The 18251-nt window shown below is 40.0% G+C and overlaps 1 protein-coding gene across 4 annotated transcripts in view; it reads right to left on the bottom strand.

Moving 5' to 3' along the window:
• Kit (KIT proto-oncogene, receptor tyrosine kinase) overlaps positions 1-18251 on the bottom strand; it is a 75664-nt gene that overhangs the window by 12276 nt on the left and 45137 nt on the right. For 2 of the 4 annotated variants that reach the window (XM_076863809.2, XM_076863811.2), the window contains exons 6-9: positions 15707-15896; positions 14825-14940; positions 2340-2454; positions 486-679 (exon numbers count right to left, since the gene is read on the bottom strand). In XM_076863809.2, the coding sequence (XP_076719924.1) occupies positions 486-679; positions 2340-2454; positions 14825-14940; positions 15707-15896 (615 nt within the window). The remainder of the gene's footprint in view (positions 1-485; positions 680-2339; positions 2455-14824; positions 14941-15706; positions 15897-18251) is intronic. The other 2 variants (XM_076863812.2, XM_076863813.2) reach the window with 1 other exon arrangement.

Here is an 18251-nt window from a genome sequence, read left to right as displayed (position 1 = left end):
GGGAATTTTAAAGAAATGGCTGGCTCACATGGTTACACGAAGGAATGAGTTACTTTATGACATAGTGTCTGGCAAAGTATTGACTTATTTTAAAAGACTGAAATTTTATATCGAATTTAAAATTTAAATTGCTTGAATGATGTTTGTGAATAAATATATTCCCCTATTTACTTTCTACCCCCTTCTAATGGAGACAATTACAAAATATACAATTAGTAAGAAAGAGACAACTGTTCACACGCATGAGCGTGTACAAATGCACACACATAAAACATACGATAATGTGGTTAAAATTACTCTAGTAAAAGCATAACTTTATTAACAAGCTACTATGGAATAAAATTTGGCGAGTTTGATGACAATATGGTGTGATGCAGGCATTATCAGAAATGACATGGTCAATGTTGGAATGGACTTCAAATCATGATTGATAATGGTAGACCGAGCCTAAACATCCCCTTAAATTGGATTAAAAAGAAATATACCTTTGTTGTTACCTTTAAATGCAAAGTTAAAATAGGCAGAACTCTTGCCCACATCGTTGTGGGCCTTACACTCCACTGTGCCATTGTGCCGGAACATACTAGAATCTATAGAGCTCTGAACCACGAGTTTTCCAAACGGTGGCACAGATGAATTTTGAATCTGCACATCCACGGGCTGTACGGGAACGGAACATCTAGAGACAAGAAAACAGCATAGGCTCACGCTGGGAGAACAAACGGACACGTCCAATTCATTGCATTTGCTTTACGCTTATAACAAAGGGATTCATGATCAATAAAACTCCCTTGCAGAGTATTTGGAGTCTGATGAGAGAATGAGCACTTTTGTGGTCCAGGTAGGGACCGGAGAGGGAAAGGTACTGTGGAAGAGATTCTGGAGTTCGATGTGGGTTAAAATCCTGCCTTAAACACATCTATTCTGCTGACTTCTCACAGGCGATATAAATTCTCCAGGACTCAGTTTCTAGAGTGATAACACCCATGCCGGAGGGTTACTAAAAGGTTAGAAATGAATTATAGCCGCTGCCATAGATCCTGGCATACAAGAGATCCTAAAACAAATATTCAACACATACTAAAAGGGTGTGGCTTTATTAAAATATGAGTGGCTGAAAGGAGAGGCATAAAAGAGGAAAGCAAGAAAAATCTAGAAGGCAAGGACAGGGAAGCCCTCAGAACTGCAGAAGCAAGGACCTGAGGTCAGGGTTCTGGGTGGGCAGGTACCGCCCACCTCTGGTGCTGCTCCACCACACTGGGAGGGAGCCTGTTCATGGCCAGACCCTGGCTGCACTACCCTGACTCCATTTCCTGTTTCTCTCTGAACACCTACCTGTGTTAGGTGTTATCTTGTCGACTATCTCTCTCCACCCCCTACCGTATGGACTCATAAACGAAGAGACCCAGTATGTTATGTGCACTAGACCAGCACCACCTGTCACTGTTGTCCCTCTGTAAATATTTGCTGAATTGAAGACTGCAACAACCAGAGCCGTTTCCACTGTGGGCATGCTGTCCAGGGCTCTTGCACCCCTCTTATTACTACCCCAAAGAAAACATTCCACTAAAGCTCATCCCTAAATGATCAGCCTATGAAACCTCCTCTGACATGTTGTCATAAAGAGGTCTATTTTGAGAAAAATAAAATTTCCACTTGCATCCTAACTATTCAGTTGTGATGTTAAACCGGGCTTTTAAAGCCAGAGCATAAAATAGCATTTGAAGGATAAAAAAGCAATGTTGACCCCATTTTCGTCTTCAGGTAATGTAAAAGGACAATTTAAGGCTTAAGTGTGAACTTCGAGGGAGAAGCAGAATATTGCCAGATGTTCCCTGTTCAGGGGCTGGGCACCTAATCAAGGAGAAAACCTTTATAAAAACCCGTCGCTTACAAATGCCATATGTATGTTGTAATTGCGCGATCATTACTTTTTGGTAACTTGGCAATTAACTTCTGAGGTAATTTTTTCATGATAACTACAGCCACATTTCCCACACACATTACCTCCTGTGTATAGAATGGAAATCTAATTACTCTGTCCTGGAAAATTGCTTTATCTACCTGCAGGCTAGAAATTGCATGATAAATCCAAAAAGATAACCACCAAAATAGAGAAGTCATTCAGTAATCATTTTTCAGCCAACAAAATTAATGTCTACAAGGAAAAAATATAGCCATTATCCCCTCTAAACAGCCACATGGATAGGAAAAAAAATTAACAATCAAAACAAAGCATTTTTTCTTTAAAAAAAAAATCTGAACCCACATTTGATATTCAACTGGATTGTAGTCCTTCCCTTCTGCATTTTAAGTAGTGCCAAAAATAATCATCTCACCTCTGCTCCGTTCCTGTACAAAAATACCAATCTATTGTGGGCTCTGGGAATCCTGCTGCCACACACTGGAGCATGCCATTTGTGAGCCTGTCATAAGTCAGGATTTCTGGTTTTGCTGTAGGAAAAGGAGAAGTGGCCATATGTCAGACGGATGAAAAACCCCAGCAGGAATTGCCCCACTCCTCCCAATCCTTCAACCCTTTTGAGTGTGTGAGGGGGTTGCGGGGAGCTCGGGGGAACAAATTCAAAGGGAGAATCTAAACCAGTGAGTGGGAGATACAGAGAAGTGGACAGGAGAGTCCAGCCATGACTTTCACAATTACTGCTGCCCACACCCCATGAGGACCATCCCCACCTGCCCTGGAGATGTGACAGTCTCTGCAAAAGAGTTCGCTTGACCACTGGGCAGGTTTCTGGTTCCAGCCAGGGACAATCTGAAAGACGGGCTTCTGGGCAGGGCTCCCGAGTCCCAACTGTTCTAAATGTACAAATTCTGCTTAAAGGATTTCTGATGATAGGATTCAATGACAGTATCTGCCATAGGATTTCAGGTTATGATGGCAATTGGAATAGATGACAGTATGAGCTGTTAACAGACACAAGATAGCCCTACTCTCTTTTTAGGGGGCCAGAAGGGTGGTGCTAATGAAGAGCTGAATCATCCTATTTATGGGGAAGCAAAAACATAAAAAAGACAGAATGTGCTTTTAACTCCAAATCTTTATTTCGAATGCAAAATACAGACAGAAAATTAGAAGAGAAAGCCAGCCCAAGAATTTTATTCGTACACGTACCTAGAGTCTGGATATAATCAGCAAAAACATAAATTGTATCAGCGGGAAGGCTCTAATTTGACACTTCTATGTAACTACAATAATCAATGGATATTCAACAATTTCAAATTCTTGAAATCATTTCTGAAGTGAAAGGAAGATGAACTTATGTTCATTTGTTCTAAAGGCAATAAGCTTGAAGGCACCTAATGCTTTGAGAACAAGCCCCTAAACTGTTCATCTTGAGGACACGGTCAGTGCCCACCCATACCCTTAAAGGGATAGCAATGAATAGGCCACATCTGAACACAGAACCACGAAGGCCAAGTGTGTGGTGGGCAATCTGAGCGCCAGCTCCTACTATTACCATTAATGGGGCTCTGCCCCTTTAAGTTTCAGAATGTCCCTCCTAATTTCTGTTTCCTCATGTGTAATACGGGAATAATAGTGGTACCCACTTCATAGGGATGTTGAGACAAGACAGATGAGACTGTGCGCACAAAGAATGACTCACAGAAAAGAAACAATGCATTTATTATTAATCATTATTACTGATTCATCCTTTTCTAATCAAAGTACCTCCCCTCCTTGGCTAATCAAGTTTTCTACAGATTAAGTTAACTGTGTCTGCCACTCTTAATACTCCCTTCAATGATCTGAAAATTGCTTCTTTAAGACAGTGAGATAATGTGCATGTGTTTTAACTGGGTGTATTGGGAATTCAATATTAATTATATTGCAACTTATAAGAGCAATAAGTGGTGAGGAGACTGACGGATCAGAAGCCTAGGAAGCCTATCTCTCCAAAAGAAGGTAATACTGATAAAAGACCTCTTCGTAGAACAACCTCTCAGTAGCTCACCTCCTTGGAGGCAAAATGAGTTGGCAAGGATTGGAGTGTCCACATGCATGACACACCCACCTGTCACTCAGCCTGGCCCTGCTGATGGGCAGGCCATTTGGCAAATTTCACACAAAAGAACTACTCTCCAAAGCAATCTCAAGGTAGGAGCATCCTTGAGAGCTTGGATCCAGTGCCAGCTTTCACAAATAGAGCAAGAAGACGAGCCATCATCTTGCAAAAGCATCCATCTGGCAAGTTTCATTTAATTATCATGGGCAACTGTGTGATCAGGCTGAAAAGTAGGACATAACTCAAAAAAACCAGTGGACTCTTAGGAGAATGCTACTTTGCTGAAGACTGGAGGCACCATACGGTGGGGTCTCTCTCTGGACTCGATTTAAGTGTCACCTCCTTTTTGAAGCAACCTCCAACTCTCCAAAACCAAGTCGGATGGTCTCTCTCCCTGTTCCTGCATCTGACACTTGCACAAAATCTCAGTCCTCCTCCTCCATCAGCTTCCCATATTCTCAGGAGCAGAAACCACATCTTATTCTTTACACCTCTGACTCCTGGCCCAGGGTCTGACCTCACAGACACACAGTAAGGGCAATCACTGGATCCTACCCAAAGGAACAAGTCTTTAAGATTCCAAAGGCATTCAATTAGAGTCACAAGAAGGGACCTGGAAGAAGAGCCAAATGGTGACTTTTCTGGGTCAGGAAGTTATTTCTACTATTCTTACAACAGACAGCTATAACATAAGAAATCCTCATATATGCCTAGCCACGTGATTTTTTAAAAAAAAAATACTGAGATTAATGATGTGTAGGTCACACATTGATGGCAGAGATAATGGATAGGACTCAAATGGGAATCAAGTTCATAATACAGATCTATTTCCACCTCCATTCATTTTGTCAATCGTCCCACCCAATGCCCACTATGCCACATGAAGGACTTTTAGTGGAATTAAATATTAACACAATAGGGGGAAAAAAGAAGCTTTATAAGGCTGAAAAAATACCTTAAGATGTTGACAATGATCATCTCTGGGTAGCAGAACATGGATAGTTCTTTTGACTTATTTTCTAATTTTATTCTATAGTGAACATGTAGCCAAAAATGAACCTATAAAACATTTTTTAATTAAAAAATTGGAACAGCTCAAAATTACATAATCAATTACATTGAGTCTTGGTGACAAGTGCTCTAAGATCCAAGCCTCCTAGCATGACACCTGGTAGCAGTTATACAACGGCCATGGCAGGCAATTGTGCGGTCTGGCTGGCCTACTTGCTCCTGATGCTGGTTAATTAGGTGGTTTTTTAAAGCTCTTATCCCAGGTGGATCATGACCTGAGGCTAGATGAGCAGCTTTTGTCCTGTTGGGCCTCAGACTGTGCTAAATCTTCAATGTGCATTAGACTTACTAAGAGAGGTTAAATGCAGATTCTTGGGCCCGCCTCCAGAGCTTCAGTAAGCGAGGACTCTGATCTAGCAATGGGTTTTTTAAAAGCATCTTCAAGAAACCTTGACCAGGGCCAGGTATAGGGTGAGGCAAGAGGAGCAACCCAGGTGTGGAATTGAGAAGGCACAGATCCCAAAGGTCTCTTAAGTTGGCAACTGCTATTGAGTGGCTCCTTAAATTTTACACCTCTCATCTCACCCCAGCCCCAGCCCCGTCCTGAGTGTTGGTGGTGTGACATCTCATTCTGAAAAGGCTTAATTACAAACTAGTCCAGTATGGGCTATAAATGGCAAGTTGCATTAGGAAAAAGTCTAATTCATAAAGAATGAGCAAGGGTGAAATTTGATTCCTTAAAAATGAAAATCTGGGCTCATCTGCATTTTTAAGTGCCTCAATGCACCGTGTAAGGCATTAAATATACATTTTGCTGTTAAAGATACATAACTCTGCAATTTTCCAGGTTAAATCCGAGCTGTGGTTTTTTAGCTATTCTGCAATAAGCAGTGTACCAAATGACACATTCCCTAATTCCTCCCAAGTTGGAGGTTTAGATAAGCCTAAGAGGTGCATAAGTTATGTATTTCCAGTGGAGATTTTAAAAAAATAGCCTTTCTCCTTTCCAGAGCATGGTAGACTTGGGTCACTCTGGTATCTTCAACAACAGCAATCAGCTTGTAGGAAGTTAACTATGAAGAATTCACTGCTCGTGCAATTAAAAATCCTAAACATTCACTGGTTTACCCCACGGATTTTTGTAATCTTGAAAAAATATTCCCTTTTCCTACCATCAGGTCCAAGTGGAAGGCAAGAAGGAAATGAATTTTAAGAACATAGCACAGATAGCAAGAGCTGGCAGTTGCTGGCTGAGTGTGGATATGCACCCTGGGAAGTGGAGGGGGAGGGCCTTCTTTCATTCATCTCTGTGAGGAGAAGCACTTTGAGTACAGCTCTTCTCTTGTCCAGTTCCACCTTACCCATCTCCTACTGTACATGCACATTTGCTCACGCAATGTCATCAGCCAGACAAAGAACACAGGCTCACGTCTCCAAATAATAAAAAGACTAAATGAAGAGCGATGCAAAGGATGAATTTCTGCTTCTACAATTCTAGGGCTGCTGGTGTTTAATGGCAATGAGGCAGTGCTTTTCAGAAATGTGTCACTACCCTGGTTTTGGTCTGGGTGAAACCTACATTCCTGCCACAACACTGTTGTAATAGAGGAATTTAAATCAGCTAAACCAGGAGGACAAAAATAACTCAAGCTAACTTTTTTACATACTAAAGGAAATATTAAACTTTTTAGAAAATCTCCAGAATAGATTGCATTTCACACATTTTTAAGAATACCCAGAAATTGGTACGCGAGTTCTTCCATAACAAACAAAACAAAAATTCAACTCTGGTCTCCTGTACCCAGCTATTTTTGAGAGAGCGACTCTTGGAGGATTGCAAGCTCAAAGTCAATTCTCGGCAAACTAGCGAGGGCTACGCAACTTAGCAAGACTCTGTGTCATAATAAAATTTTAAATGAGCTGGGGATATGGCTCAATGGTTAAGTGCCCCTGGGTTCAATCTCTGATATCCCTCCCCCTCAAAAAAAAAAAAAAAAAAGAGGAAGAAGAAGAAAAGAAATGAAGCAGTCATCTCAAATAAGAGTCAACAAACTTCCACCGTAAAGGGCGGGATGAACGTTCAGGTCAGGTGTCTCTTGCATCAACTCAGCCCTGTGGCTAGAATACAAGAGTGGCCATGGTCACTGCCTGAACAAACAGGCAGGGCTGTGTCCAGTGAAACTTTACTATGGACCCTGAAATATGAATTTTATTCAGGTCTCATGAAAGTTTCTGATTTTTTTTCCCCATTTAAAAAAAAAAAAAATTGCCGGACATGGTGGCGTATGCCTATAATCCCAGTGGCTAGGGAGGCTGAGGCAGGAGGATCGCAAGTTCAAAGCCAGCCTCAGCAAAAGTGAGGCCCTAAGCAACTCAGTGAGACCTGGTCTCTAAATAAATACAAAACAGGGCTGGGGACGTGGCTCAGTGGGCTGAGTGCCCCTGAGTTCAGACCCCAGAAACCAACCCCCAAAATTAGTCTGTCGGTCGTCCAACACCAGGCAGCAGGCTAAATCTGGCCTACAGGATTAGTTTGCCAATCGCTGTTCTAAACAGCCATCAAAAAGATCGCCCCATCTCAAGATGTAGTTGGAAAATGATGACTACTTGGAGAAAGCCCTCCTCAGCTAGAATCCTGCTGCTGTGTGCCCCAGACATGGGAGGGGACCAGAGCATACACCATAACATAGCGCCCCCCCATCCCACCACACCCAGCCCCTGTGCTGCCAAGGAGAGCGGGCAGGCATGGGATGAATGCTATTTTTGTACTCTGTAGAAGTAGCTAATTCATTTTGCCCTATAATTCAGAAGTGGAGGAGAAGGGTATTGACACAATGCCCATGGAAAAATTATGTATCTATTCTTGGATTAATTTAAATTTCCACTAAATTACAAGTGACCCCGCGCACATTTACAAATGAAGGAGGCTAATTTGATGTAAAAACACACCTGGCTCCACTGAAAAGGAAATTTCTACAGGGTGAAAGTTCCACCATATGAAAGAGACTCCTCATGCTGTTGTTAGCAAAGTAGGGACAACCTCGGCAAATTTTATGTAGTAACAAACCTAAACCTGTTTCCCCACCTTTCTATCATATACATTAAAAAAAAAAAAAAAAAAAAAGCCACAGACTGAACAGCAAAGGGCCTGAGAATCCAGGGGGCTACTTTCTTCTCTAAGAGGTTAGCTTTTTAAAAACAGATCCCACCAGGCACCGTGGTGCACGCCTGTAATCCCAGAGGCTCAGGAGGCTGTGGCAGGAGGATTGAGAGTTCAAAGCCAGCCTCAGCAAAAGTGAGGGGCTAAGCAACTCAGTGAGACCCTGACTCTAAATAAAATAAAAAATAAGGCTGGGGATGTGGCTCAGTGGTCAAGTACCCCCAAATTCAAACCCCGTACCTCCCTGCCAAGATTAAAAACAAACAAAAAAAAACCAGATCCCTCCCAATCAGCAACACACCCAAGACCAATTTTCTTATGATATGAAGGAAAAAAATTACACCAACACTTGAGTGGGGAAAAATGTTTAGTTTGTAGCTACCAATGTTGAATTTTTTTCCACATTAGAAGAAAATCAAATCCTCCATTAAAAGTAGGTTGCCATGTCTTTTTCTTCCCCAATTTGAGGATCTAAAACCATTCTTTTATCCATAGATCCTTTTTATAAGAGGATATTAGAGTCTGTCACATCAGAAACAATGTTCATAAATCCCAACCAATTTGAGAACAAAATTTCCAGAAAATCAAACGCTGTTGAGACATCTCAAATAAACACACATTACCTATAAAAAGATCGCTGTGAAAAGACAAGCAACTATTTCTCTGTAGATCTGCCACCACACTAAGAAGACCTGAGGATTATTGTTTAAGTTAAAACTGTCCTAACTGTGCAGCTTTCACACATATGTGGAAGACACAAGAGCGTGAAAGAAAACGACAGATGGTGACCTCGCTAACTTCCAGGCACTTAGCAAGGTCACTCCTTCAAGATTAAACGAGATAATTATCAACTTTAAACAACTGTCTGACAGGTTTCTTTTGGAAGTCAGTCACATTAGTTCAGAATCCTGCCTCATTCCATGATGTTTCCAAATGGCATCAGACACACACTATATGAACCACAGAAGATCCTCACACCACGACACCAAGAAGATGCTGTGGAAGGGCATTTTATGTCATAGAAAGATATTCACAACATATCTGTGGCTCAACACCAAAAAATCAGGTTGTGAAGCAGTGTGACCTCATTAAAAAAATTAAAAATAAATGCACTGAAAGAGTAATAAGGGATATTAGTAAATAATAAAAAGTAAATAAACTTAGAAGTAAGCTTAAAACTTGCTTTTTTTAATGTTTGCTTCAATACATATCCTTCATTAACACTTTTCTAATGTGAAAATATCGTTTTAATTTAAGAACATATACCAATGTTCACATAAACCAAGCTACCCTACAGTTCCTGTGGTAGCCCCAGAAAGTAAGTCAGAGAGGAGTTCTACTAGCATCAGCTTTATTTAATGGTTTAAGAATTCCAATAATTTAATATAGGATTCCAACAGAATCTACCTAATGGGGGTAGACACTAAAAGGTAAAATCTCCCATGAGAGATTTTTAAAAACCCAGAGAGAACGTGTTTACATTTAAAAATTTTAGACTCTAACACAAATATGGTTTGAATATCCATGGGTTTGGAAGAGCTATCAATTGTTAAAAGTGGAACTAGAAGGATCAGGGTATAGCTCAGTGGTAGAGGGACTTGGGTTTGACCTCCAGCTTCCCCCCCCCCCGCCACCAAAAAAAAAAAAAAAAAAGAAAAATAGGAGGGTTATGAGGTAGGAAAAGATATCCAACTTCCCAAAGAAGCCAAGTTCTAGTAACTTTGCTCTGTTTTATGAGGATCTTCTTAAAGGTCACAATGGCCCAAAGGCCCCACACCAAGCAGTCCTTGAAGGCAAGCTGGCCATTAACGTTTCCGCTTGGGAAGCGGTCCCTGCGATTCCAGCCAGGTGGGTGACCCAGATGGCTGAAGGCTGGCAGGCAGTCCCCGGAATCTACACGGACGGCTGGACAGGCCCACCTTCTCTTTTGGCAAATGGCACTCTGGCCATGTGCTTTACTTGCAGGCCACTGCGCTGCGGTAGCCTCTACCTAGAATTGGCCCAGCCATCTGCAACCGGATTCAATCATGACCAAAAATACACACACTCTGTCAATGTGGTCCAAGGGGAACTTTATCATCAAGAGACTTCATTCCGGGTGATTGATTGATTGCTTTGGCTGATTTTGGTATATTGTAGGATCTATAAATAACCGCCTAACACCAGGCAGGATGCTAATTATAAGACACAGTGATTTAGAAATAATACATTATTTAGCATGTCCTTAAACTGTACCTCAATCCCCCTTTAATACCATTCCATAAATGGAATGACATCAGTGGTTTCTGAGAGTAATTGGATGCAGGCCAGTGGGTCATCTGGGCTTCCAGTCTAGCTGAATGTAAAAGGCGCTCTTGTAGGCCCCTGGATGAAAGCAGACCCTTTGGTTCTCAGTGTCAGCCTCCGGACTGCAGCAGTGTTCCTCAACTGGCTGAGGTTTGTCACTAAAGGGTGCTCCTTTAAGATTGGAGAGAGATCTCTTTGTGACCCCTACATACCATTTAAATGCCACATATTTTAAGTTCAAAATACCAATTTGGAAATGCTGATGATGTTTTGAAGTTTTAATTTAAAGTTACAGGATCTTTAAAAAAAAAAAAAAAAATCACTCCAGAGGTTTAAAAAGTAATGGATTTATAATCAACTTTTTTCTATAATTAGACATACTACTTCAGGACTCATATGAGTATTTGAAATAAGAAGCCAAAATAAACTTACAAAACATTTACTTCACTTTCTACCACTTGAGCCCACTATAAAGCTTGTTATTTATCCAAGAAATCTGATGTAGTGTGAAAAAAAAAAAAGCCCAATTAAATTGACTTTAATATAAATTAAGGTTGAAGTACAAACCTGGCCTTTTATTTGCCCAGGATCTGATTAAAGAATCTTACTGTATGATGTTTCTTATAACCAAAGAAACTGTGGATTTCTAAGTAAGTAGCATAGACTAACTATAAAATCTTGATGATGCAATTTTTTCTAACATCTACAGGAATTTGAGAAAAAGTAAAAGCCCTATTACGTATGTACTTTTAGGTAAAGATTTAAAGTTTTTAGAATTCCACATTCCTCCTAATTTTTATTTGCAAGGTAAACAAAGCACCACTTTCACCAAAAGATACCAAACTTTTGTAACTAGGAATTTGGTTTCTATATTCATCTTGGATAAGGGATTCCAAGAGTAATCACAGTAATGCAAATTCAATGCAAAAAATAACTGAATTTTATCTTACTTTGTTTTTTTGTACTGGGCACTGAGCCCAGGGGTGCTTTACCATTGACCTACATCCCCAGTCCTTCTTACTCTTTGAGATAAGGTCTTGCTAAATTGCTTAGGCTGGCTTTGAACTTCTGATCCTCCTGCTCCAACCTGCTCAGTCCCTGGGATTACAGGCATGTATGATCATACCCAGCTTGCTTTGTTTTGTAATGAAAACTCCCATCAGTTTATTTTCAATTGGAAGTTCTATTCAAAGAAGGCAAATACATCCTAGCTTCAGACCATAAAAACTACCTTGAGTGGCACTGAGACAGTTTAACAGACTATATATATCATGGCTTGATTAGAGAAATTAAAAAACATTATTAAAACATTCTCAATCTTAACACGTTACACATTAAATTGTTCTCTTAACACAAATGGTTTGAGCTCAATGATTTAAAAGTCTCCTACACAGGGATTAAAGTCCCACCTCCCAACCTCACAAACACTCCATATACTGAAATCTACAGATGAAAATTTCAAAACAAATGTTTTTTTTTTTCCACCAGCAAACATTTATTCATTCCAAATCAAGGGTTTCTACTCACATTTTTCACCAGTGAATCTATTAAGCAATTATGAATCAGTGTCACTAAACAGCCTGAATTTCTGCAGTAACCCTGTGCATTTATTACCTTGGTTTTTATAATTCTAATTTTTGCAGAATGTGATTCCTTTCACCCTGGTGGCTAAGCATATTTACAGAATAAGCCACACAGTGGATCTACCTATGTAATTGCCTCAGGTAAGATGATGCCCGAATGAACACATCTGTTCCAAGTTCCAAACTTTAAAACAAATTTAGCTTTTGATTTCAAATTTCAAAATAAAAAGGCTTATCCCATAATACTATAAACTATGATTCTTTTTTCAATAAAAAAAGTCCACAAAAAAAATCAACCAATTATAAATGAAAAGAGCATTTAAGAAATGCTGGCCCCACCAGAGGGAGTTCACATTTGGAAGTCCAATGTGTTAGCAAGTGAAAATGAGTGCCTTCAATCAGTGTTTGTAACAAACTGACTCATGAATGAAGAGACTTCCTGAAGAACTTAACCACAGAGGGCAGAGCCTACATTGTCCTATCTGTATCCCTGGTGTGATACAGCAGGGGATTGGACACCCAGGCCCTAGAAGGAGGTCCCCTGGAAGGCTGAGGGCACACTTGATCTAATTTCAAAGAGTGCAAGTTCATCATCGAAAGTGTTAGAATCTGAACTAGTCCGATGGCAAGTTAGCATTATAAGTGAAGTGGTAGCAATTCTGCCCCCCAGAAAAAAGGTGAGAAATGTCCTTCTGGGGTCAGTATCTCAAGACAAAGACAGATTGCTCTGTAGCAGATGGAAGCGTGAAGACCACAGAAAGGGACCCATCTAAATGTCCCTCTGGCCCTGGTACTGGGGGAAAAGAGAGAATACAAAACACTTGATTTTTATAAACTCCCCAACTGCTGAGCTTCTCAATGCTGAGTTCTATGAGGCACTCCACACCTACGATATGCCGATACGCCGTCACTGGTCCACAGAAAGACAGGGAGGCTCAGATCATTTAGAAGGAGTGACTTGGCAAAGCCATTTTTTTTAAAATCAGTGGGATATAATGAATGAAACAGCTCATGCTGGTATTTTGTATATCTCTGTTGTTTTTCACTTTTCAAGCAACTGGTTTGGGCTATATTTTGGAAGAAGTATTGATCCACAGTGAATTGGGAATCTGGGGGTTGGGGGTGGAACAGGGAGTCATTTTGCCTTAGATGGGTTGAGCAGCTCTGCTGTACTAGAGTGGGGGGAAAAGAAGTTTTGAATGATCAGTATGCATATCAGCTTGCAAGGATATTGATTTGCCTACAGTTACCTCTTAGGTTAGTTGAATATTAAGATTTTTCAGAAACAGATAATTTTGCCCCTGTGCAATATACTAAGCTCCTTTGATTAACATCTGAATTAATCTAGAAACATTTGAATTGAGGGCCAATGAGATACCACGTAATCAAAACTGCTCTGAGGAATAGAAATAATAATTAACATGTTTCCCTTGAAAAGGGCGAGTTCTGTGGTCAAACAAGTTTGGGATAATATACTCCTCCCCAGCGCATCCTCCAGGGAAGGCGGATGCACTTTAGCATATTAAGGATTCTGGAGAGGCCAGTAATTTTTTTAAAAAAAATGTTTTTAATTACATGCATGTGACCTTTTTTATCTAAACTCATATTAACATGTAACTTAGGAAACGCAATTTTGGAAATGCTGACATAGTAAGAAAATCTCTATAGATTAGTAATCAAAAATCTGTCCTGAGCGTCATCGTCACTCACTAGCTGTTTTGTTCCTTCATTTTTTTAATGGATCAGACTACCCACCCCATCTTCCTGGCTGAGGGGGCAGCAGCACAAGAGTTAATTATGCAAAACAGCAGGTAAGCTCCTTCAGGGCAAGGAATGGGCTGGAAGCCTTTGTTTCCACAACCCCTCCTGCAGCCTAACACACACAAAACCCTCAAAGCACTCGGTTCAGTTGCTAAATTGTCTGTGGGGAATGTTTCCCTATAGTCTCCCAATCCTCCAAACCCCAGAAGGGCCAATTCTGACAGTCCTTTTACTGGGATACTCTAGTGGGTATGGTGTGGTAGGCACCTGTCCACCCTTCCCTGGAATTGCAAGTTAGACTAGGTATAGAGTCGGGAGAAGCCCTACACTTGGCAGACACTCCATCTGGGTCCTCCTCAGCCTCAACCACTGTGCAGATTATTTCTTTAAAATGTGGCAGGTAGGAGGTGGGCAGGGCCACAGCTGGGCAGTATTGAGGTTCCCAGGAACACAGCCACCCTCCTTCCTAGACCACCTGCTTGCTACCTGCTCCCACAAGACCCTACTCAGGAAGAACCCTTGAGCTGGATCAATACTGCACTGGTCTTAAGGGAGGACAATCTAAACACAAATTGCATCAGAGCCTGGAAAGAGAAAGCACTGTAACAAAGAAATCATGTCAGGGCTTGATGGCCTCTCTTTCCCACCTGACACCACAACCCAGCTCCCATCCAACATCTGGCTCCTGTTTCAACAATCAATAATAACACGTTTTTCCCTCAACTTGCTATTTTCAACTTGTATGGCTCCTGTTTACTTCAAAGACAGCCCCCAGAATTTGTGCCACTTGAACAAGGTCATGTGGTCAGTGAAAAGTAGGACAGGGAATTCGTTTTCTCTCCTAACCACCAAACCACGAGGTCTTTGTTAAGGTCAAAATTATCATGAAACATTATTTACATGGTACACAATGAGCTCGGTTCTGCAGCTGTTACAAACACGAGCCACAACATGCAATAAAAAAATAAAAAGATAAGGAGCCCCTCCCTTGGACTTACTGTTCACGTAAACGTTAAATGTCATGGAAGCGTCCACATCAGGGTTGGACACGAGAAATGTGTACGTGCCTCCTTCAGTCCCTTTTAACCTGGTCAGGTGAAGTTCACTTACATATCTACAAGGAAAGGACAATAAATCAGTCCACAGTGGACACCACCTCCACCTCTGTCCATGTCTTTTTTCATGTCTACCTGGAAACAGATGCTTGTTTGGGGAAAAATAGGACTCATTTAATTCAGTATTAATAAAATCCACATTAATGAACTTGTACACTTGACTTGGGACAAGTGCCTGCTGTATGGTAACAAAGCTTTGGAAACACCATCTGAGCACCCAGGCAACCTCGAGCCTGTGCCCTCTCTTTCCGTCCCTGGCTACTCTCCTGGCCTTATGCGTATACAGCATGCATAAGGCATTTCTGTTGTGACTATTTCATTATAATCTTTTGATCCGGGTCTGATATAAAAGCCCTTGAGCTCACTACCTGGCCCAAAGCTACTTAATGATTTTTAGTTTCCTTAGAGTTTTAAGCAATGAGTAAAGGCATTAACTTTCTTCTTCCTCTGGAGAAAATTATTTATTGTGTCCTGAATATATTCTGGTCACTGTTTTGGGCTATGCTCAGAAGACAGCTATGCTCAGAGACACCTTGCCCCTTTTACAAAGAAGAAGACCAAGGCAGAGACGCGCAGGCACAATGGAATGCCAGATGGGGCCTGGAGAGGCCGCCTTGGACTGCCGTAAACCCTTCCTCATCCCTCCAACCCTTGGTCCGGGTGTCTTTTCATACATTGACAGGTCACAGAAATAGGACCTGGGAAGGCCAGTGGAAGTGGGGTACGTGTGTGACACCCCCCCCCCAGCCCAGGTCCCTTTCTTACCTGATATTGCTGTCATTCTCAGACTTGGGGTAATCGTCCCACTTGTTGGCGGTGGTGCTGTTCATGTACATCCACTGCTGGTGTTCCGGTTTGGGGAACGCCTCGTATTCGACAATCAAATCTACATTTTCTCCATCATTTACAAATATCGTAGAATTCATCATGGAGAAGATATTAATAAATCCTTTATCTAATCGTGACAGAAGGAGACAGAAATCATTATCTACCACCGTTCAAGAAAACACACACACACACTCTCTCACACACACACACACACACACACACACACACACACACATCATCTTAGAATTAAAAAGAGTACTTGCTTGTTGCTAGTTAATCAACTAGCAACAAGCAAGACAAGTTTAACTAGCCCTGATCCATTTTGCTTTACTTCTGTGAAACTGTTGTCTCAAGGTGAGAAGAAACACACACAGGGAATCCTGACTTGCCAAAACAACAGTTCTTTAAAAGACTTGTCGCCTTCTCAAAAGGCTTCTCATTCCACTAGTCCCAGTGCTTATTAGGTTAGTAGGTCTTGGGGCTAAATACTTAGCCCAGGCCCAGACCCTATAAATTTATACATATGATTAAAAAATGTCATGAGTGAAGAAAAAAATAGCCCTAATGTCTACAAAAGATGATGAAGGAATGCCATTTTGTATTCTGTATTTGAAGAAAAATAAACTTAGGTGCCCTCATATATCACTGATAAATCAAAGACCATTTTAATGAAAAATCAAAGCATCCTTTTAATTCAACCACGGGACTGATTCCTCTCAGACTTAAGAGGATGTGGCAGGTTCTAGACTTTTGGGAAACAACAGAACAAAAACATTCTACAAAAGAAATTTGAACATATAAACATTTTTAAATGTCTGTGTAGTAAAGTTAATTGAGGTAACAGGGAAAAGACGACAATAAAATACAAAAGGAAAAACGCTGGGCCAAACTGGTAATTAAAATACCCTACCAGGTTTCCCTGATTAAAAATAGCAAAACTAATTTAGAATAAATTCAAGAATCTTGCAAGTGTGGCAAAAGTAGCACACTGACTCACACACTTTAAACTGGCACAGTTCTTTTAGAAAGAATTTAGCAATATAGATTTTTTAAAATTATCTATTTTTAAATCTTACTACTGTTATTTCCACTTGAGAATTCTTCCTAGAGTAAGGGAGACAGACAGACACAAAAGCAGGGCTGTTGATACTAGTCGTAATAATTTTGAGATGACAAAAATAGACAACTGGTTAAATAACGCAGCCCTAGAAATGGTTATATAAGAAAAAAATAGATCTTGAAAAAGAGCAATAAAATAATTGACCATATTATTTTTATAGCCACTATTTATGGACTATTTACTATATGCCAAGGGCTACCCTAAGCACTTTAGCATACATTTTACTTAACAATCATGGTGTTTAAATATAATAATGAAAGAGCTGTAATCTCTATAGATGAAAAAATATATAGATTTGGTAACCTCTAATTTATAGACAAAGTTGATGATGACCTCTAATTATTAGATGAAGTAGATGATTTACATTTGGCTTAAGAGCTCTGCAGCAGAGACTGGGTTTGAACACAGGTCTGAGAGAAGTCAGGTCTACCTCTTTTTACTATAGCATACCCACTCTTATTTTGTGAGAATATAAATAAAATTGTACGTATTATTAGAATTTTTATGTACAAAAATATTATCAGTTTAACAAAATCTTATAAGTAGTTCTATCAAATTAATAGGATGATAGAGATCTAATTTTATTCTTCTATTTATTTAATTATACAATTTAAAATTACTCATTAATTTTGGTGCTTTCTGGGTAAATATATTGAGATCCACGAGGTTGGCATTGTCATTTTTACTGCTCTTTAATTTCCTACAATTTCAGAATTAAAAAAAAAAAAAAAAAAAAAAAAAACACAGTCAAAATCTTCTTTGTCCATTTTATCAATTTAAAAAGGATCTTTCAGGTGAGAATGAAAAATTATCAAATAAAAACTGGAGAATGATGGAAACTCTGACCCCATTTCATTATTGAATCATAAATGATACCTTGCCATTCTGTAAGCCAATTAAGGTTAATTTTAAGGGACTAAAATATTCATCATATGCATGCTACATTAAAATTTCAGATTCTCGGGGTCATACATTCAAAAACCGTACACAGTGCAAAATATTCAGATATTTCAGACAATATATGCACTGAAATTATTTCTTTCACAATGACCATATAGAAAATACTTAGTCTTCCCGAGCTTTCTGTAGTCCAGTTTCCTCAATACAGTGAAACGGCTTCAAATCCACAAAATGTAAAAATTATTAAAAACTTTACCTTGGTTGCTGTAACAAAAAGAATCAAAGAATTCCATCTGAATTGTTATAATATCAAGTATAATCGTTTAAGTACTTATGCGTTAAGAAGTTGGTGATACTTGAATATTTAATCAAGTATAAATTCTACATCTGATACTTCCATGAAACCTACTTCTGCTTCTCCTTTCCAGTGTGGGAGTTAGTGGCTGTGTTTCGTAGAAGAGA

This window comes from Callospermophilus lateralis, chromosome 8 (assembly GCF_048772815.1).
Source record: "Callospermophilus lateralis isolate mCalLat2 chromosome 8, mCalLat2.hap1, whole genome shotgun sequence".
Classification (NCBI taxonomy): Eukaryota; Metazoa; Chordata; class Mammalia; order Rodentia; family Sciuridae; genus Callospermophilus; species Callospermophilus lateralis.
Note: the sequence above shows the minus strand (reverse complement) of the source record. Positions and strands in the feature narration are given on the sequence as shown.